The sequence below is a fragment of the Suncus etruscus genome, chromosome 3 (assembly GCF_024139225.1).
Source record: "Suncus etruscus isolate mSunEtr1 chromosome 3, mSunEtr1.pri.cur, whole genome shotgun sequence".
In the NCBI taxonomy this organism is placed as follows: Eukaryota; Metazoa; Chordata; class Mammalia; order Eulipotyphla; family Soricidae; genus Suncus; species Suncus etruscus.
In genome coordinates, this window is record NC_064850.1 from 43,160,194 (window position 1) to 43,181,874 (window position 21,681).

At 48.7% G+C, this 21,681-nt stretch overlaps 2 protein-coding genes across 2 annotated transcripts in view; both read left to right on the plus strand.

The window, feature by feature from the left end:
- Positions 1-21,681, plus strand: part of EML1 (EMAP like 1) — a 669,910-nt gene that overhangs the window by 378,888 nt on the left and 269,341 nt on the right. The gene's annotated exons all lie outside the window — the stretch shown is intronic.
- Positions 1,314-21,681, plus strand: part of WDR25 (WD repeat domain 25) — a 96,322-nt gene continuing 75,954 nt past the window's right edge. Inside the window, exon 1 of the mRNA XM_049769826.1 lies at positions 1,314-2,138. Within this exon, the coding sequence (XP_049625783.1) occupies positions 1,344-2,138 (795 nt within the window). The 5' untranslated portion in view covers positions 1,314-1,343. The remainder of the gene's footprint in view (positions 2,139-21,681) is intronic.

The following is a 21,681-nucleotide window of genomic DNA, read 5'->3' on the forward strand; positions in this document are numbered from 1 at the left end:
GTTTTTTTAGCCACACCTGGTGACGCTCAGGGGTTACTCCTGGGCTATGTGTTCAGAAATTGCTCCTGGCTTGGGGGAATATATGGGATGCCAGGGGATCGAACTGCGGTCCGTCCTAAGCTAAAAGGCTAGCGCGGGCAAGGCAGATGCCTTACTGCTTGTGCCACCACTCCAGTCCCCCAACAGTGTTTAAGACTTACTCCTACTTCTGTGCTCAGTAGTCATCCCGGAACCATATGGGGTGTTATAAGTCAGCATGGGGTACTAGATATCAAACCCAGGTGGGCTATAAGCAAGGGAAACACCTTTCTTGCTCTATTCTCACTTCAAACCCATGGTGGAGATTTTTTCAAATATGCGAGAGGCTGGCTATTGTCTCTCATGTCCAAGGGGTTAGTGCTGCTCCTCTGTGCCCTGTACTGTCCCGGGCATGTCACACATTCTGATTTTTCTGGTGATCGTACTTTGTATTAGTAGCAGTAACACTCCAGACTGAAACCTTGATTTATCTGTCTCCGCAACGTCTAATCTGCATGTTCAGTTTTTTTGGTGGTGGTGTTCACACTTGACTATGCTCAGGGTTTATTTGTGGCTCTGTGGTCAGGGACTTGGGGACCATAAGGGGTTCCAGGGCCACCACATGTAAGGCCAGTGCCTTACACTCTGTACTGTCTCCAACCTGTTCTAATTTATAGCTGCTGCTATCCAAATTGATCTTCAAAAGGGAAAAATCTTTTCTGGTGTGTGTCTCAATGGAATCCACTGCTCACTGATCTCATTCCATAAAGTGGCAGAATTCTTCTTGACACCTTCAGTGGCCCCATTGTTAGGTCTGAATTGACTACCCAAATTGGCGCTGAGAGTCAAAGAACACCTTCAATAATTCAAGGTGCAAAAAGGAGTTTATTCAACTAGCTGAGGTCCAAGTTTTCATCCAACACAGTGGAGTCTTGACAAGGACCTGAACAGGCAGAAACCCTTTCTTCAGGTTCATTCAATTTTATTTCTGTTTTTTGTTTGTTTGTTTGTTTGTTTGTTTTTTTGCCACACCCAGCAGTGTTCTGGCTTTTCTCCTGGTCTGTGCTCAGGGATCACTCCTGCTAGGGTTTGGGACACCATATGGGATGCTGGATATTGAACCTGTAGGTGGCATGTAAGGCACATGTCTTTCCCCTCTGTTCCATTGTTCCAGCCCCTCTGGGTTTACCAGGCTAAGTCCCGGCCTGACCATGCTTCATCTGTTCTTTTGCCTCCAGGTGGTCCAGATCCTTTGATGCATGTTCTCTGACTCTGATGTGTTTGTTCTTAGGTCGTTCTCCTAGAGGGACAGTAGTGTGACCGCCATGTCATCCTTGGTGGCATATGATGACTCGGACTCAGATGCAGAGCTGGCTGACCCATGTGGTGCAGCTGGGCCAAGGAAAGACTCAAGTACTGTGGCCCAAACACTGGATTTTGCCTCACATACCCTGTGTGAATCAGTGCGGGGAGTACTGGCCCCCAAACCTGGCTCTTGTGAAGAGGTAGTGGGACCTCGCCTTCATCTCCCACTGGCGCGCCTTGGGAGAGTGGCCCCTGGGTCTTGTCCCAGCCAGAGGCTGCAGTGGCCCCGGACAAAACTGGAAGTCATCTGCCCCAACCCCCAGCCTCAGTCCTCCCTGTGGATGAACCACCTTCCTGCAAGCCATGCGCCTGTAGCTGTGGCTCATGGGAAGCCCCTGAAGCACCCCTGGGAAAGATATGGCTCCCTAGAGCCGCCCCTTCCTGCTCAGACCAAAGCCGAAGCTCCTGGGAATAGTATTTGCTCTCTTCAGAGAAAAAGGGGTGAGGACTGTGTGGTACCTTATACCCCAAAGAGACTCCGACAGTTGCCAGAGTCAAATTCAGAGAACAGTAAGAGCAGAGATGGGGACTCTTCTGTTGGCCCAGGCCGGCCCCCAGCCTCTCTGAGTGTGCGTCCCCGAGTGTCCAAGTTAATTGAGCCCTACCTGGACAGTCAGTACAAAGAAACCGTGATTGCCAAGAAGGTGCTTTTCCAGTTGCGTGGCCACCGTGGCCCAGTGAACAGCATCCAGTGGTGCCCCGTTTTCTCCCACAGTCATATGCTGCTGTCCACATCCATGGATAAGACCTTCAAGGTGAGCCTGATCACATCTTGCTTAGCACAGCTGGGCCTGGGATGGTTTCAGACTGAGTGTGGTGTGTGGGGCGCATGCACCCTTCTCTGTTCTATTTAGGAGGGGGGTCTTGGTGGTCCCAGATATTTGCCATCCCCATGATGCTGTCCTGATCCCTGGGGAGGGGTTGCTGATACAGCCAGTATCTGATAAGCCAATGTAGGGAGCTCCTGCTGGGAGGTCAGTGATGGCCACTCCATGCCAGGTCCTGTGCTGGCCGCAGGGTTGCAATGTTGGGCAGCCATGTGCAGACAGACCTGGGGAAGCCCCCCAGCATGGGAGAAGGCTGACCAGCCTGGAGGGGTTTGGTGATGGCTCTGGCTAGAGGAAGGGTAACTTGGTGGAAAGCAGCAAGGTAGAGGGTGTCCATGGCTATAAATGTGAGAGAACATGTGAGGCTCAAGGCAGATATTGGGGAGTTTGAGGCTAGGCAGGGTGGCAGGGCCGGATCTGGGAGGGCTGTAAGCTCTGGTGGGTATGTCCTCATTGTGCCCAGACCCTCTCCACTGTTGCTTGGTGTTGTTGTACACAAGTAAAATCACTTTACTTTTTCTTTTCACCTTTTTTTGAGTTAAATTAGCACAAGTTTTCTTAATAACTTCAACCCTGACCCTCAGGTGATTTATGTTAAACTCTGGCTAATAAAAGTGGCAGGGAAAGCAGCATAGACAAAGAAGCTTGACTGGCTCAGTAAGATCCAGGAAGCTAATCCACACCCCCTGGGCGAAATACACATTTTTCCGTGACTCTCTCTGATTTCTTGTGCGAAACTACAAGCTGAGACCTCCACAGATTCTCTCTCTTCTGTTTGTTAAAAAAAAAAAATCCCCTTGGATAGGGAAATATTGGATAGTGAAGTAATCTGTCAGTGAAGAACAGTTATAGTAATGATGATTTCTGCAGCTGCTGATTGGGATCATCGTTTACCAAGCTTACCACAAAGAGTGGTGAGTGCAGTTAGAGAAATAACTACACTAACAACTATCATGACAATAATAGTGAGTGAGAGAAGTAGTATGCTTGTCTCAAATACAGGCGGGGTGGGGAAGGAGAGAGACGGGGGCATTGGTGGTGGGAAAGTTGCACTGGTGAAGGGGGTGTTTTTTTTTTTTTATAACTGAAACCCAACTACAAACATGTTTGTAATCATAGTTGCTTAAATAAAGATATTAAAAAAAAAGATTCACTCAAATAAGCCACTTTATGTGGTTAGCTTGGCTGCAAGTGGTGACACCTCTTATAGCATGAATCTGAAAAGATACATGAGGGAAAAACTCCCAAGGCCAAAAAAGGAAGGTATTAGAGGGAGAAAGAATGTTTTATGTGTGTGTGTGTGTGTTTTACAACACGGACATACACACATCCACGAATACACAGTCAATTTCCTCAATAGGCCATAACTGGTTGAGGGTCCTTGGATCTCTTACATAGCACCTTCTGCAGAAGAGTGGTGGGCATTAGTGTCTGAGATATTGTTTAAAATCGAAGTTTGAATCGGTGGAACCTACGTCAATTGGGAGCATAGTGGCTATTTTGCACTGGTATTCCCCTTGGCCTAGTTACTTTAGCAGCTTCTATACCTTTCTGTCCTTTAGCAATATCAAACTCCACAATCTCGGGCTGGAGAGATAGCATGGAGGTAAGGTGTTTGCCTTTCATGCAGAAGGTCATTGGTTTGAATCCCAGCATCCCATATGGTCCCCCGAGCCTGCCAGCAGCGATTTCTGAGCATGGGGCCAGAAGTAACCCCTGAGCATTGCCAGGTGTGACCCAAAAATCCAAAAACAAAAAAAACCTCCACAATCTCTCCATCTCCAATTGTGCAAAGACTTTCTGGGATGGTTTCTCTTAACAGCTGTCCGGTGAACAAAGATATCCTGCTTAGTGTCATTTCTGTTAATGAACCCATAGCCATTTTGAACACTGAACCATTTAATAGTACCTAAGACTTGGACTGCCAGCACTGGCTTATTCATTTCTGCATTGTTCTTCCTGCCAGGTCTTGTAGAGAATCTTTTTTGTTTGTTTTATTTTTGTTTTTGAGCTGCACTCAGGTGTTACTCCTGCCTCTGTGTTCAGAAATCATTCCTGGCAGTCTCAGGGACTATATGGGATGCTGGGGATTGAACCTGGGTCCATCCTGGGTCAACAGCATACAAGGCAAACACCCTACTGCTGTGCTAATACTCCAGCCCCTAAAGAGTCTTTTGTTTTGTTTTGTTTTTGGCTTTTGGGTCACACCTGGTGTTCAGGGGTTACTCCTGGCTCTATGCTCAGAAATCACCCGTCAGGCACAGGGGACCAAATGGGATGTTGGGATTCGAACCACCGACCTTCTGCATGAAAGGCAAACACCTTACCTCCATGCTATCTCTCCGGCCCCTAAAGAGTTTTGAGTGAGAATTTTTTAGTATCTTCACATACCTTTGTCAGACATCTTTAACGCAATTTCGCTTATCCCATCGGATTCAGTACTAGCTTTAGGAATGTCTTGAGTAAGTATTCTTCAATACTGTAAAGCATGCTTCCCTTCTTGGGGAATGGGCATGGGAAAAATTTTTTTTGGGGGGGGTCACACCTGGGCATGCTCAGGAGTTACTCCTGGTTCTGTGCTCAGAAGTCGCTCCTGGCAGGCTCAGGGGACCATATGGGATGCTGGGATTTAAACCAGGTCCATCCTGTGTTAACTGTGTGCAAAGGCATGCAGATAGCCTTACCACTGTGCTATTGTTCCAGCCCCTCATGGGAGAATTTTTAACAGATATACCATGTTCAGTTCATCTTGAAAGATGTTGGTAAATATCCAGAGCTGCATGAGGTAACTCAGAAAGAGATTTATATAAGCTAATACTCTAGGGGGCTGGAGAGATAGCATGGAGGTAAGGCGTTTGCCTTTCATGCAGAAGGACGGTGGTTTGAATCCCGGCATCCCATATGGTCTCCTGTGCCTGCCAGGGGTGATTTCTGAGCTTAGAGCCAGGAGTAACCCCTGAGCACTGCTGGGTGTGACCCAAAAACCAAAAAAATAAAAATAAAAATAAGCTAATACTCTAATAGAGGGTATAGCACATTCAGGGCAGCAAGAGGGAGCTGACAATGTGTACCAGTTTCGTTATTCTGTACCCTGAGAAAAAAATTTTTTTTGATTTTTGGGTCACACCTGGTGGTGCTTGAGTTACTCCTCCTGCGTCTGTGCTCGGAAATTGTTCCTGGAAGGCATGAGGAATCATATGGAATGCCGGGATTCGAACCACTGTCCTGGATCAGCTGTGTGCAAGGCAAAGGCCCTACTGTGTGCTTTCTCTCTGGCCCACCCCGAGAAATTTGTTACTCCACTCACTGTTGAAGTTTTCAAGTCCCTGCTAGGGCACCAGTCTGTGGGGTCTCAGCTTGCAGTTTTTTTTGTTTGTTTGTTTGTTTGTTTTTGTTTTTTGGGCCACAACCCGTGACACTCAGGGGTTACTCCTGGCTATGTGCTCAGAAATTGCTCCTGGCTTGGGGGACCATATGGGAATCCCAGGGATTGAACCATGGTCCTAGGCTAGAGCTTGCAAAGCAGATGCCTTACCTCTACTGCCACTGTTCCGGCTCCTCAGCTTGCAGTTTTGCATAGGAAATCAGACAGAGTCACGGACAAAAGTGTATTGGGGGGGGCGGTGGAGAGATAGCACAGAGGTAGGGTGTTTGCCTTACAAGCATTCATCCCAGGACCAATGGTTCAAATCCCGTCCTCCAATATGCCCGCCCCCACCACTGTGCCTGCCAGGAATAACCCCTGAGCCCCTGAGTGCTGCTGGGTGAGGGCCAAAAACCAAAAAAAAAAAAAAAAAAAAAAAAAAAAGTGTATTCAGCCGGGGGCTGTCGTTTAGCTTCTTGGATCTTACTGAATCAGCCCAGATTCTTTGTCTCTCCTGCTTTCCCTATCATTTTTATTAGCTAGAGTTTAACACAAATCACCTGAGGTCAGGGTTAATTAAGGGTACTTATGCTAATTAACTCAGAAAAGGTGAAAGGGAAAAGTAAAGTGATTTTACATATGTATGATAACATATAACATAAGTTATTTGGGAACTACCAAAGGGACATAGTCACGTAGTAAGTGATCCCAGGAATGGGGATGATGTTTGTGTCCCCTGCTTGGGCTCCAGTCCCTCTCCTTCTCCCCACCACTCCCCTGTTTCCTTGCAGGGTGTCCAAAACATGCAAGAGTGGAAAAGTTGGCTTGGGGTTGAGGAGTGTGTTTGCATGTTTCTGCTGTGGCCTAAACTCTGCCCACTTTTAGTTTTTCCCCAATAAAAGGCACCATTAAACCATGTGCTTGATCAGGGGAGAAAAATGTGTTTGGAGCCTGAGTCTGGAGCCTGTGTCTATTCAGAGCCAGTGGCCCAAAGGTGCTCAGTGGACCTGCTTCCGTCTGCTGTGTTCTTCAGAGTTCTAGAAACTTGTATCTGCAGTTACAGATACAAGACTCTCATCTGTATTTCTGAACCTTGTACAGATACAAGTTTTTTTTGGGAGGGTGAGAGTGTTAGGGTTCAAATTGACAGCCGTGTTTGTGCTGAGAGTCAAAGACCTGATAATGCAAAGTGCAAAAGGGAGTTTATTCGGTTAACCGGGGTCTGAGTCTCATTCAACTAGGGAGTCTTGGCAAGGATCCCAAGTCAAATCTTCAAGCAGTTTATATAGAAATCAAATCACAAGTAGTAACAATACAATCATTTCATTGTAGAGATGTCTTAATTAATCACTGATTTTTCTTTTCTTTGTTTTTGTTTTTGTTTTTGGGTTACACCCGGCAACGCTCAGGGGTTACTCCTGGCTCTACGCTCAGAAATCGCTCCTGGCAGGCTCGGGGGACCATTTGGGATGTCAGGATTCAAACCACTGTTTTTCTGCATGCAAGGCAAACGCCCTGCCTCCATGCTATCTCTCCGAACCCTAACCACTGATTTTTCTGGCTCAACTTTGGTTGTCTAGGGATATTCTGATTCGAACCCTGACTGTCAAAGGATACTCTGATCCAGATCCTGGCTGTCAAGGGTTACTCTGATTTAAACTTTGGTTGTTCAGGGAGCCTTTTCAGATAGAACATTACAAGCTAACTCAACCCCTAGTTCCTTATTCCTGGACGGCACCAACTTTGGTTTTATTTCTGAGTTAACTCTTTTTCTTCCTTCAGCTATGTGTGGAAAAGTACACTTTACTAGGGTTTGGGCTTGTCTTAGTCTAGAGTTCCTTTTCATGGACTTAGTGGGGGAATCTTGGTTCTTACAAGAGGGGGAGGTGCAGAGCATACCTAGCAGTGCTTGGGGAACAATACTTCTAGCTCTGTTTGTGGGATCACTCTTGGCAGGGCTTGAGGAACCATAAGCAGTTTGAGGATCAAACCAGACTTGAGTGCAAAGCGAGCACCTTAATCCCTGGACTATCTCTCCAACCCCATATTTTGAGGTTTTTGGCCCTGGAAACATTTTCAGAAAGGAAAAAAACAAGGCCAAGATGAAAGAGGACTGAAATGAACTACAGCAAAGGATGCCCTTTTTTAAATTTGTTTGTTTCTGGTCCAAACCTGGTGGTGTTCAGGTACTATTCCCAGCTTTGTGCTCATGGTTCACTCCTGGCGGTACTCAAGGGAACATGCAATGCTAGGTATTGAATTCTCTGTACACAGCATGTTTTTTGTTTTTGTTTTTGTTTTTGAGTCACAACCGGCAGTGCTCAGGGGTTACTCCTGGCTCTACACTCAGAAATCACTCCTTGCAGGCTCGGGGAACCATATGGGATGCTGGGATTCGAACCACTGTCCTTCTGCATTCAAGGCAAAATGCCTTACCTCCATGATATCTCTCTGGCCCGCACAGCATGTTTTGAGCTCAGCCACCAAAGGCCAATTTTTTGTTTTGTTTTTGTTTTTGGGCCACACCTGTTTGATGCTCAGGGGTTACTCCTGGCTATGTGCTCAGAAATCGCTCCTGGCTTGGGGGGACCATATGGGACGCCGGGGGATCGAACCGCGGTCCGTCCTATGCTAGCGCTTGCAAGGCAGACACCTTAACTCTAGTGCCACCTTCCCGGCCCCCAAAGGCCAATTTTTTTTTGGGGGGGTTTTGGGTCACACCCAGCGGTGCTCAGGGGTTACTCCTGGCTGTCTGCTCAGAAATAGCTCCTGGCAGGCACGGGGGACCATATGGGACACCGGGATTCGAACCAACCACCTTTGGTCCTGGATCGGCTGCTTGCAAGGCAAACTTTGGCCCCTATTTTAAAATTTTAAGTGCGTAACACTTATCTAGCTCCATTGATAAAGACTTTAGCCTTCTACTATATGCAATTAACTTTTTTTTTGTGGTTTTTGGGTCACACCCGGCAGTACTCAGGGGTTATTCCTGGCTCCATGCTCAGAAATTGCTCCTGGCAGGCATGGGGGACCATATGGGACACCAGGATTCGAACTGATGACCTTCTACATGAAAGGCAAACGCCTTCCCTCCATGCTATCTCTCCGGCCCTGCAATTAATGTTTTAACATATGTTTTGGTTTGGACTCTACTTTTTTTCCTTTGTTGTTTTGTTTTTGGGCCACAGCCCGTGTCGCTCAGGGGTTACTCTTGGCTCTGCACTTAGAAATCACTTCTGGCAAGCTCGGGGACCATATGGAGTGCCAGGAACTGAAACCATGTGTGTCTCTGGTCAGCTGTTTGCAAAGCAATTGAAACTATTTTCCCCCAACAATTCAAGTTTTCTTGAAGTAAGAAAAACTAAATTCCAAAATGTCTTTTTAAAGTATTATTGCTTTTAGGGCCATACCCAGTGGTGCTCAGGGCTCATTACTGGTTCTGCACACAGGATCACTTCTAGAGGGATCAGGGCACCATTTGAGATGCCAGGGATTGACTTTACATGGGCTGCTGGCAAGGCAAGAGCCCTCCCAGCTGTGCTATCTACTGTCTCTAATGATGGAGTTTTCTGGGCACTGCGGGCTGGTGACCTTGGCTACAACTGGGGCTCTGCAGTCTGGCTGGAGGCCTCTGGCCTGTGAGCATCACCTTGAACTTTATGTCTGCTGAACAGCAGCACCCTCTTAGTCCAGGGCCCCAGAAATCAGGTCTTCTTAGTCACGGGTGTGAGTGGTCAGGCCTGGGGCAGTATTTGGTGAGAGTTACTTGACATCCTGATTTTGGGCAAAATCATTTTAATTATTTTTGCTTTGGGGCCATCGCTGGTAGTGTTCAGTGCTTACTCTTGGCTCTGTGCTCCAAGATCACTCCTAGTGGGGCTCATGGGACATTATGTGGGGCTAGGGATGGAGCCTGGATCAGCTGTCTGTAATGGGCAAATTCATATTAAACAACTTTTTTTGTTTTGTTTTTGTTTTTTCGTTTTTGGGTTACACCGGCAGTGCTCAGGGGCTACTCCTGGCTCTACGCTCAGAAATCAGCCTTGGCAGGCTCGGGAGACTATCTGGGGTGCCAGGATTCGAACCACTGTCCTACAAGCAAGGCAAATGCCATACTGCTGTGCTGTCTCTCTGACCCCTAAACAACTTTTGATGTGGAGAATGTGTGACAGGTCAGAGGACCCAACAGGGAGTTGGGTCTGGGACCCGAGGGAAGAGCTGCCCTGACTGAGCCTAAGTGTGCTGAGCACTTGGGTCAGGATGGATCCTAGTGGACACCGGGGTTCCCCCTCCTTTGTCAGGGATGACACTGTGGTAGGTGGCAGGGGCCTGAGGACAGGGTGCATTGAAGCATGAGTTGGAGGAGTGGGTGTGACAGGGTGCCCTGACTCTCTAGCCCTGCGTTTCTTTCCTGGGGTGCCTTTCCCTTTCCCTTTGTTTTTCTTTTTTTTTTCTGGCCACACTCAGTGGCATTCAGGGGTTACTCCTGGCTCTTCTCACAGAAATAATTTCTGGCAGGCATAACTGGGGAACATATGGGATGCTGGGGTTCAAACCCATTGTGTGCAAGGAAAACGTCATCCCTACTGTGTAATCCCTCTGCTTCCCCCCTCCCACCATCTTTTGACTCAAGCTTGCCATGGTAACTTTTTGCTGCCTGCTGAAGAGAAATGGGGGGGGGGGTAGAGAGATAGCACAGCGGTAGGGTGTTTGCCTTGCACAAAGCCAATCCATGACAGGTGGTTCGAATCCTGGCATCCCATATGGTCCCCCATGCCTGCCAGGAGCGATTTCTGAGCGCAGAGCCATGAGTAACCCCTGAGCACCACCAGGTGTGACCCCCAAAACAAAAAACAAAACAAAAACAAACAAAAAAGGAATAAGGGAAGGGCCTAAGGACTGGGGCCAAGATCCCAGTCTGAGGGACCAGAGAGATAGCATAAAGGTAAGGCATTTGCCTTGCGTGCAGAAGGTCGGTGGTTTGAATCCTAGCATCCCATATGGTCCCCTGAGTCTGCCAGGAGTGATTTCTGAGTGTGGAGCCAGGAGTGACCCCTGAACGCTGCCGGGTGTGATTCTCCCCCCCCCCCCCCCAAAAAAAAAAAAAGATCCCAGTCTGAAGCGTCTCTCTGCTGCGGACTGGCTATATGACCTTGGGAGAGGGACTTCACATCTCTGAGTGTTGACCTGACCAGATGACTGGGTTTCCTGAAAAGTAAATGCTATGGGAGGAGTTTGCCCGGTAGAACTTGGCACCACTCATCTTCATGCTCTTCCTCCCTGGACCACAAGGTGGCGTCTCGCCATATCCGGTCCACGGTGGAACCAGTTCACGTCACCTGTAGATAGAATTTTCCAGAGCGATAGAATCTTGCAGAGCCTGGGGCGCGTGCCAGCCCCGGTTTTATATCCTCTCTTTGTTGCACCTGGCATAGATTTTTCATGCCTTAAGTGATCAATAAAGATTAAAGCCAGATTTTTGTATTTCATTTCCCGTCTTTGGCTGAGGATTTGTACAGGCTAAAATCCTACTTGCCACTAGGGGGCACAGAAAGACAGCGTAAACTGCTAAGCCAGGCCAAACCACCGAAGAGTCCTCCATTCAAGGTAACATTTGCTGAAAGATGATTTCCTTTCTGATCAGGAGGAAAACAACCCAATGCATCTGATTAATCTAAAGAAGGTGGAGTGCCAGTTCCTTCTCCTTAAAGTGTAGTTTTGGAATTCATACATTTCAGTTGGGCGCATACAAGTGGAGAGAGTTATTTTATTATGTTCTAAATGTGCTGTGAGCTGTATATATGCTTATATTAGTTTTGAAAAATTTACAGCTACAGAAATTAAGGCAGGGAAAACAATGAGTCATATGTGCACCTTGACACTTTGCTTTCTCTCCTGAGGCTCCCTTGAGTGCGGTGCCAGCACCGCCACTGCCTACTGTGTGTCCTGTGCATGCCCCATGTACTAGAGTGGGGGTGTGTGGGGTGATTAAACTTAGCAGCCAGTACTTACTGCCAGCCTTGTGGGCAGTGAACCCTTGTTCAAGGATCCAAGTCTCCTGGTGGGTTAGGTCTGCAGGTCCCACTGTCTGTACTGGGAAGCTGGAGTTCTGACACCAAGAGCATCCCTAAACCCAGGAAGCACTTTTCTTTCTTTTTTTTTTTTAATTTTATATTTAATTTAATTTTATTATTTTTTTGGGGGGGGCACACCTGGCACTGCTTAAGGGTTACTATTGACACTGTGCTCGGGCGGCCATATCTGCTGCCAGGTATTGAACCTGGGTCGAAAGGCAAACGTCCTACCCACTGTGCTATCTCTGGCCCGAAGGTGCACTTTTCAATACAAAGTATGCACCTAAATGGAGTGCATCATTAAAAAAACATTTGGACGACAAGCTGATTTATGGTCCTTCCATTTGGGGGCCTGGAAAGACAGTACAGGGGGAAGGTGCTTGCCTTGCACATAGTCAACCCAAGTTTGATTCCAGGCCCTTCATACAGTCCCTTGAGCTTAGGAGTGGTCCCTAAGCACTAAAATCTGTGGTCTAAAACTTGATCCCCACAATGAAAAAGGACAAAGAAAAAAGGGGAGGGCTAGAGCAATAGCACAGTGGGTAGGGCATTTGCTTTGCACGTGGGTTACCTGGGATCTACCAGGATTCCATCCCTGGTATCCCATATGGTCCCCCAAGCCAGGAGCAACTTCTGAGTGTAGAGCCAGAGTAACCCCTGAGCACCACCAGGTGTGGCTCAAAAACAAAAAAACAAAAAAAAAAGAAGAGGCTGGAGAGATAGCATGGAGGTAAGGTGTTTGCCTTTCATGCAGAAGGATGGTGGTTCGAATCCTGGCATCCCATATCATCCCCTGTGCCTGCCAGGGGTGATTTCTGAGCATAGAGCCAGGAGTAACCCCTGAGTGCTGCCGGGTGTGACCCAAAAACCAAAAACCAAAAAAAAAAAGGTAAGAAAGAAGGAAACTTTCATTTCTATTACAAATATAGTACTTTTTTGGGGGGTAAAGCCCCTTTGATAGTGCAGGACATGGGAAGGATTAAGCTCAGAGTCGTTTTCCCCTTGTATTGAGGTGCCCCTCCTCCCCAACACTGTCTGTGTGCACACCAGATCTAGCCATGCTGCAGGGATGCACAGTTCTCTGTGTTTTGCCCGCACCCATCTTGTGATGTTTGCGTGGAAATTTATCTTTTGTTGTTGTTGTTGTTGGCGGGGGGGGGGGGGGGGACACACAACGACACATATGTGATGCTGGCTGCATACAAAGCAAGTGCCTACCCCACTGTACTATTGTTCGGCCCCTGTGTGGAACATTTTTCTACCTTTTTACAAACTTGCCCAAACCTACTTTTCTGGCTTCCTGTGATTCCCAAGTTTGTTTGGCTACGTCCATGTTTCTTGCCTTTTCCTGCTTTTGTTTAGAAAACCAGCCAGCATGCAGAGAACACGGCTGAATATAAATGCTATTTCTTTTTTTTTTATTTAAGATTTCTAGTTTTTATTTTGGTGGTGCCAGAGATTGAACCCTGAACCTCACATATGCAAAGCTAACACTGGGCCACAACCCCACCCTTAATGTTTTCCTCCTTGCCTCCTCATTTTGTTTTGGGGCCCAACCAGCTGTGCGCAGGCTTACTCTTTTTTTTTTTTTTTTGTGGGGGGGGGTCATACCTGACAGGCTGAGGGGACCATATGGGATGCCGGGATTCGAACCACCGACCTTCAGGATGCAAAGCAAACACCTTACCTCCGTGCTATCTCTCCAGCCCCTCAGGCTTACTCTTGACTCTGCACTCAGCAGTCATTCCTGGTGGGCTTGGGGAACCAAATGGGGTAGGGATCAAAACTAGGTCAGCTACGTGCAAGGCAAATGCCCTATCCTATTTCCTGGAGAGATAGAACAGCTTACCAGGTTCAATCCCTGGCATCTGATATGGTCTCCTAAGCACTGCCAAGAGTAATTCCTGACCACTGCTGATTGTGGTCCAAAGACCAAAATGAAAAGAAATGCCCTCCCCACTGTAGTATCACTTCGGCCCAGTCGTCTCCCCATCTTAATTCAGTTAAATGGGGTTTGGTTTATATCCAGGCTTCAGCTAAAGCCTTTGTGGGTGGCAAGTGGAACCTGAATTACTTGGCAAATCTGAGTGTCTTTGGCATATGGTGACACAAGAAACTTGCCTCTGGGGAAGTCACTTAGCAAATCTGAGTCTGATTTCCTAGTGGTTAAGTGGGGATAAAGGCTACTTTTTTGGGTGATTGCTGTGGAGAGGAAATAGAGCAGCCAAAGCACCCAGCCCCTGTATTGATCAGTCCACATAATTTAAAATTTCCACTTCAGTGTTCCTAAGATGCATTCAGAGTTTTGGGCAAGTTTTGGGGGTTGTCTATATGCTCCCTTTCATGGCCTATGCTTTGGTCCATGTCTCAGACCTGATCCCTCTGAGGGTGCTCTCAAAGGGAGCCAGGAATTTGTCTGCAGCCCCCCATCTGGGTGGTGGGGAGGCAAGGTCGGAAACTCCTCCCAGCTCTCCTGCCTCTGGAAACACTTAGCCAGAGGGTCCAGGCAACTTCCAGACCTGTGGTCCTGGGGGGAGGCCTGTAGGAAAAGGGGGGCTCTCCACCACAGCTCTGATTAGCATTTTCATGTCTTACTGGAGCTCATTGATTTATCATCGTTAGTGTATCTGATTAGAGTAGCGCCTCTTTGCTGCACTTTATAAAAAGTAATAGATCTCACATTTAAAGATGAGGAATTTATGGCTTCAAGTGCCAGAATGAGGGTTTTTTATTTCGTTTTGAAAGAATTATTCTTGATGGATTTTACAAAGTGAGATTGAGAAATGATTCGATTCGGCGAGTGCGGAGCCATGGTGCATTATGCAGATGATTGGCGATTTATTCCAAGCACGAGGCCATTCTATTGGAAATGAACCACACAGCTGGGAGGAAGGCCGGGCTGCCTGGCTGGTGGGCATTTGGTATTTGGGGAGTGAATGATTAACAGTGTGCTGAAGGTAATTAGGTATGTGTGCGCCTGTGTGTGTGCATGTGCAAACTTGCAACAAAAAGCATCTGGTGCCTCCTTCATTTGATGGAGGCCCAGAAAGGGGATGACACTGGCCTGAGGGTACAGAGTGAGGGCTGACAGCGTGAGAGCTGGGGTGTCATGAACAGTGTTTGAAGTTGTACCATGCTTGGCTCCTTTCCCTTCCCTCTGCCTCATGGAGGGAGCCGGCTGCTGAGCTGGAGAAACTAGGGACAGCAGAGCTGGCAATCCTCGAGAAGGGAGGTTTTCGCCACTCCTCACCCCCAGAGGAAAGCTGCCATGTTTGGGAGGCCTACAAATGAGACATTTCCCGTTCTCAGCTGCCTGCCAGACGGCCCTGGCAGACTCGTGCCTTTGGAAAAAAGACTTGGGTTGAAGGAGGGAGCTGAGGAGGAAAGGGGAGCAGAACCCAAGCTGTGTTTTCTGCTTCTTGACAACTTCCTTCGGTGTAAGTTAAACAGTGGCGGGTGCTCCGGGAGGGCGCAGTGTGCCAGCTGCTGCGGGGAAGCCAGGCTGGCGAAGGTGCTGGCTCCTTGGCCGCGTGGCCTCCACCAGCTTCACCCAGTGTCATTAAGGGAAGAATAGAGCAATTGGGGGAAATGCTTTCACTCTAATTGAAAAATGCAGAGTGCAGAATTGGCACTCTGGGGTGCTGAGATGGCTGAGTGAATTATTTCCTGCTGCTTTTAAAACTTGGACACCAAAGACTCTTAAGCAGGCCCGCTTGGTGTCCTGTGGGGTTTTGTCCTCCCTTTCAGAAAAATGAGCTGTTTAAGATTTCACTTCATTAGATCACGAGAGTGCTCAAATTTGAGGGGAACTGCAAAGATAAGAAAAGTGGCCCTCTTGTTCCTCCTGTCTAGACTCAGAGCTGTGAGCCCTGGGCAGCAGGTGTTGGGGCTTAAACTCTCCCCCACAAAAAAGAGGGCCCCTCCAGTGGTCCTCAAACTATGGCCCTCGGGCCACATATTGTCTTTGTATCTGTTTTGTTTCTTCATTGCAAAATAAGATATATGCAGTGTGCATAAGAATTCGTTCATAAGTTTTGTTTTTACTATAGTCAGACCCTCCAATGGTCTGAGGGACAGTGTACTGGCCCCCTGTTTAAAAAGTTTGAGGACCCCTGCGAGTCTAAACTTTGTTCCATCCTTTCTTTCAGATTCTGGGACTCTGAGGACCCCCTACCTTCTGGGAGAGGGGTATGGCTGGGCTCTGAAGAACGTTGTGAAGGGAGAAAAAGAAAGGGACAGGTCACCTCCTCCATCCTCACTCAGATCCTGGGAGCACGGAGTGTGGGGCCCAGCTCTGCCTCGTGGGGCTCCTGCAGCTGGGCTGGGGTGTGGAGTCTCTGGACTGTTTTGCTTGCCTTTCCTCTCCAACTTCTCCATCTGTCTCTCCTTTATAGTGGGGGAGGGGCCACACTCTGCTCATTGAACTCTTTGGCTCCCTTTTGTTGTCTTTTGGGCTGCTCAGGAGCTGCTCTTGGTTTTGTGCTAGTGGTGGTGGTAGGTTTGGTCCTGCAGTGCTCCAGGTTCCTGTGCTGTACTGTGCTATGCTGTACATGGAAGTTGGATGCTGCCAGCCCTCAGACCTGTCTCCACTCCCTCTGACTTCACTGTAGCTTTGAATCCTAGTTCTTGATATTGTTTTGAATTTTATATTTCTGTGGCCACCTGCTTAAACTCCACTGCATTTCACATTTAAACTTGGAGAAGTGTTCTAGCCTAGTTTGACTTTCCAAGACCTGCTTCTTTTTTTCTGAACTTCCTGTTTCCATGTCAGACACACATGGTTTTCATTGCAAATCTCTGGAGTTTTTCCTCGGCGCTCCAACTCTTCAAGTTTTCCTGTGTTTTTGGAAACATTTCTGCCTCTTTCCAGCTCCTGTGTGCTCTTGGTCTCACATCCTTTGAGAGATTTTCTGCTGCTCATTCTTTGGAGGACAGGGGAGGGGCCTGACAAATTGATCTGACCAGAGACTGGAACTCTGTGTGTGTGTGTGGTATATGTGGCATATTGTGTTGTGATGTGTGTGGTGTATGTGGTATGTAAAGTGTGATCTGTGGTGTGTGATGTTTGTGCTGTATCTGTGGTATGGATATAGTATGTATGCTATGTGAGGTGTATGTGGGTGTGGTACATATGTGCCATGTGATGTGTATATTGTGGGCATGGTATGTGGGGTGTCTATATGTCTGGAGCTGTCTACAGTTGTGGGGTGCTGAGGCCCTAATTGGTGCCCATGCCAGGCCCCCACAATGTGAGTGTCTCCAAGATAGATCTTGACTGGCCCTCTGCCCTCTCCCTGGGTGAGGCACTGGGTTTGGGGTGGCCTGGAGAAGGGGGGGGTCTATGTTCCCCAGTGTCTGTGAGAGCCCTGTGGTGGCTCCATCTCAGCTTCATTCCTCCTGCCAGGGAGGTGCCATTATTTATGTGCAAATTTGTCCCTGTCTCTGACCCTCTGCTGTGGCCGTTATTACTTCTGTGACCATTTGCTAATCGAATGGTTTCTGTTTCGAGAACCGAATGAGTTTATTTCTGTGCAGCTTCTTGAGGTCGGACTGTGCCATGTTAATACTGAGCAGGTGCTAGTGGCCCGGTGCTCCCCATTACCTCCACACTCTTCCTGCATAGGACACTTTACTTGCTAAAGACTCGGAGAAGGGCAGCACTCAGCCCTCCTCCTTTGGTATGGCCCCGATGGACAGGAGTTTACTGTTTCAGCCTCTGGTTGATTCTGTCAAATAGCCCTGCTGCACTCTTCTCTGTTGGTGGTCTGTATGGCCTGCACTGTGGCTCCCATGCACGTGCTCCCCTGGTTCTGCTGGCCACCTTAATGTCTTCTTGACTTGGAGCCAGCTCCATCCATGGACTGTCCATGGACCAAGCAGACCGTGTGTGTGATGGATGTGTGTGTGGCGCGGCAGGGGACCCATCAGCATACTAAGGAGCTGCATGGCTTCGTGCGCATTGTGCCCCACACTGACACGTGGCTCCTGCCATGACGACCTTCCTCCTTCCATGCACTCCGCAGGCCCCACTCCTCTGCGCTGCCCCCAGAGTGGAAGGTGGGTTTCAAATCTCAAAGAAACACATCCATTATGGGAAAACTGGAGGGTGGGAAGAAGGAAAAAGAGAAACCTCTCTGCCATCTCCCAGCCCAGGGCAACAGCGAGTGACTTTGGCAGCTTGAATTCCCACCAGGCATATAATTTGATCTCCCCTCTCCCCCCTCACCTCACCCCTTTAATATGGCAGCAGCTGTTTTTAATGCTGTGATTTATTGCAGTGGTTTTCAGTGTGGTCTATAAAGCCCTGGGGGTCCTGGGGACCCTTTCATGGGGTCCTTGGGGTGAAAACTATTTTCATAATAATACCAAGAAGTTGTTTGCCCTTTTCACTCTTATTCTCTGGAGTGTACACAGAGCTTTCCAGAGGCTGTGGGGCCTGAGCTGTTGGCTGAGATGAAATGTGGAACAACCCTGCGCTGTCTTGCATGAAGCCACAGCTGTTAAGGAGAAGGCACTGAGGAGCCACTGGAGCAGCCTCAGCCCTAGCTTTCTTGTCGGGGAAGAGAGACTTAGTTTTATAAAACATATATTAACCCAGGGTGAGCTTAGTACCGTGGCTTTTTCACATTGAGTCCATAGTTTCAGATGTCCTGAAGTGGACATTGAACTCAATGGAGTCCAATTCTTACACAGATAAATCTGAGTTTTCAAATGTCCTGAATTGTAGTTTCAAATGTGCTAGGATGGGGAAATGGAACTACACAAGCCACTCTTGGGATTCTCACTCACTTTATTCTTTTTTTTTCTTTTCTCTCACTCACTTTCCAGTGAGGCGAGGTATAGAGCAAGGCAAAATGCTACAGGGTCAGAGACTGAATTCTGTTTCTAGGATTGTCTGTGTGGGTCAGCAGTAGTTTCCTGTCCTGCCTCTAGGGTCATGAAATTCGGTGGTTTCCATTTCCACAGTTCCATTTCTGTGGGAAGACACCAGTTACTCAGTCCAGGAAGGCAATGGGCTAGTTGTCTGTTCCAGCCAACACCCTAATCCCCATTTTAATCTGCCCCGTCCTTGTGCAGGCTCCAGCCTGTTTCTTGGCTGTAGGCGGTCCTGCACTTCTCCCACTTAACTCTCCACTCTTGCCTTCCCTGCTGCCCCCTGAGAACCGCTGGCCTCTGCCTCTTTGCAGGCTGTCCCGGTCCCTTGTCACCACTTCCACGATGTGCCATAGAGTTGATTAGCTGTAATTTACTTAGCTGGCCTTGGACACTTAGGTAGTTTCTAATTTCTGCTATTATAGATAATGCTGAAGTGGTTATCTTCATGCATGAAACCTCTTTTCTGTTGGATTATTTCTTTCAGATTGATTCCCAGAAGTGGGACTGCTGGGTCAAAGGGCCGTGTATTTTCCTGGGTCCATATACATCTCCTGTCAGATTGCTTTCCAAAAGGATTATTCCAATTTGTACTGCCACTGGCAAGCCTGCGTAATAACCAGCTATTTGGCTTAACTATCATGCCCAGAATTTCCCCTCCGAGCCCTGAGGGGGGCAAAGGCCCTTATCTGAGTGAACGTGATCTATAATTATTTAGACTAACACCAAAATTGCTTTCAGAACATTTTTACCCTGCTGAGCTTAGAATTCTAATTCGCATACGTGCCGGCATTTGAAGTTTCCTGAGTGGCAATCGGTTTCCCCACTGGCAGTGTGTTTACACAGGCCCCGGGATGGCGGGACAGCTGAAGGGCTTTGTAAACATGTGGTCTCTTTCTCAGCTAGCTGGAGGTTCCTGTGGAAGGTACAAAAGCGCAGATTAAAACCCGCTTGCTTGGTGACCCATGGTGAGAAAAGTTGTTTGTTTTCCACGTTCCCCCTTGCCCTGCATTTTGCTCTGCTCTGCGTGTGTGCCTGTGGTCCTGCCTCTGGGAGCCTGGCCCTGTGCCGGGAAGGGGCCCCACTCAGACTCCGGCCTGAGCCTATCAGACTTACTGTGAAAGTCAAGGGGAATTAAACAGGGCTCAGGGATTGATACTCGAGGAGCCAGGGGAATGGGTTTAGTGCGGTGGGCTGAGGAGTCACTGGCACTCTAGGTCAGGCTCCTGGGGGCCCTCTTAGAAGTCTGGGTGCTGGTGGAAGGAGCCCCTGGTGGCTTGTGCTGCCCTCCCCACTGGGCTTAGACTAGCGCTGGCAGCACTCTGGAGTGCTTGCACTGAGGTGGGCAGGACTCCCTGCCGCCCTGGGCTTCTGCACCCTCATCTGTGAAATAATTACCTCCCAGGGCTGGAAGGATCAGCTGAGGTTAGTTGTGTGAAGCCACTTTGTAAACTATAAAGCCCTTACAAATGGAAGGTATTAGCAGGAACTCCAAGCCAGGACTTAGCTTGTAATTGCCTCCTGAGCTGTGCGCGGGAGCGCAGGGGGCTGGCAATCCAATTTGCCTTTGGTTCCTTGTTGCGCCTAGCAGAGGAGCCGGTGTGTGCAGCTGCTGCTGCCTGGGCTGGTGGATCTCTCGGAACCGGCCCTTCTCCATGGGGCTCCCTATTTTCCAGCTCAGTAGCGTGTCCTGGCTGCAGGGGGCTGATGAGGCCAGCTCCTGGAGCTGTGCCACCTCCAGAAATCTGCTGGCAAGTTTCTCAGGCTTGTTCCAGGCCTGTGGGCCACAGACTGTCATTGAAGGTTCCCCAGGGTGTCCAGGCACCCCAGAACCTGTGGAGGCAGTGGTGCTTGGGAAAGCTGGTTTTCCTTTGGCTCCACTTGATGCTAGCAAGGAATGACAAGGGCTTGGTGCAGCCACCCCCACCCTGGCTGGCAGGATACTTCCAGAAGTGGTGAGAAGGGTGAGGGCTGGAGCTGATAAGGCTGGGGAGGGTGGGGAGGAGTGACTCAGGGGTGAGGAAGGCTGAGGAGGGTGCTAGCTGTGCTGGAGTCCCTGCGCTTACCTGCTGTGAGGTCCAGTCTGGCCAGTAGCCTGAGGCTGGACTGGCCCATGAGGCCCTGCATAGCCTGCTGAGTCCTACGGTGGGTGAGCCTTGCACCTCCTAATGTAACTTTGGGTCATTATTTAATTCTGGGGCCTTAGTTTTCTCATCAGTAAAGTGGAGAGTGATCATAGTATTTATTCAGTCTTTTGGGGGGTGTCTTCCAAGCATTGCTCTGGGTGCCTAGGGGATTTCCCTGCTATTCTCAGCTATCACTCTGGGCCCCTATTTGGCCTTACCCGTATCACCAGAGAGCCCATGAAAAGCTCTGCAGGTGCCAGATACACACTGGGCCCTTGCCCTCATGGCCTATCAGCAGCCACTGCCCTAGGCCCATATGCCAGGAGAGAAGACTAAGTACTAGAAGGGGCTCCATATCACAGGTGCCAATGTCTCCCTGTTCCTGCTTCCTGGAGGCTTAAGAGCACTGGAAGTGGCCATGCAAGTGTGGACAAACCCTTCTCTGACACCCTCATGATCAGAGGGGACGTGCCCCTGGAGCCTGAGGTGGTCTGGAGGCTTTATACAAACCGAGTGTGGCCTGGTCATGATTGCTTAAAAACACTTTAAGGGGCTTGTGGCAAAGGGAGCATGCTTTTTAATTATTTCCCTGCTTGTCTCCAGCAATGCTGTTGCCAAGGAAACAGAAGCCTTTGAAAAGCTTTTCAGCTTCGAGGCTGACCGGCCAGGAGAGGATCCTTGTACAGCTTATGTTGTCAGTGGAGATGGACCTTTGCCGTCTGGCAATAGCCGTTTTACTTTGTGGTGGGCTTACAGTTCCTTCACTTTGTATCAAGAGGGTCTTTCTGGCCTTTTCACAGGAGGTGGAGGGCTGTGACTGATATTTTCCCTCTCAGGAGGCCCGTCTACATTCTCCAAACCTGTGTTTTATTCATTTTGAGTAAGGCACTTTTCCCTGCCCTGGGGTTCTGTCTCATTGGGAGGAAGAGTGAGGTACATAGATATCCTCATTGTGGCACGGGGTGCTGCCCCTGGACCTGGGGTAGCGACAGAGACAGGTGCTTTGTGTTCCTCTTGGTGGCACAGGTGTGTGA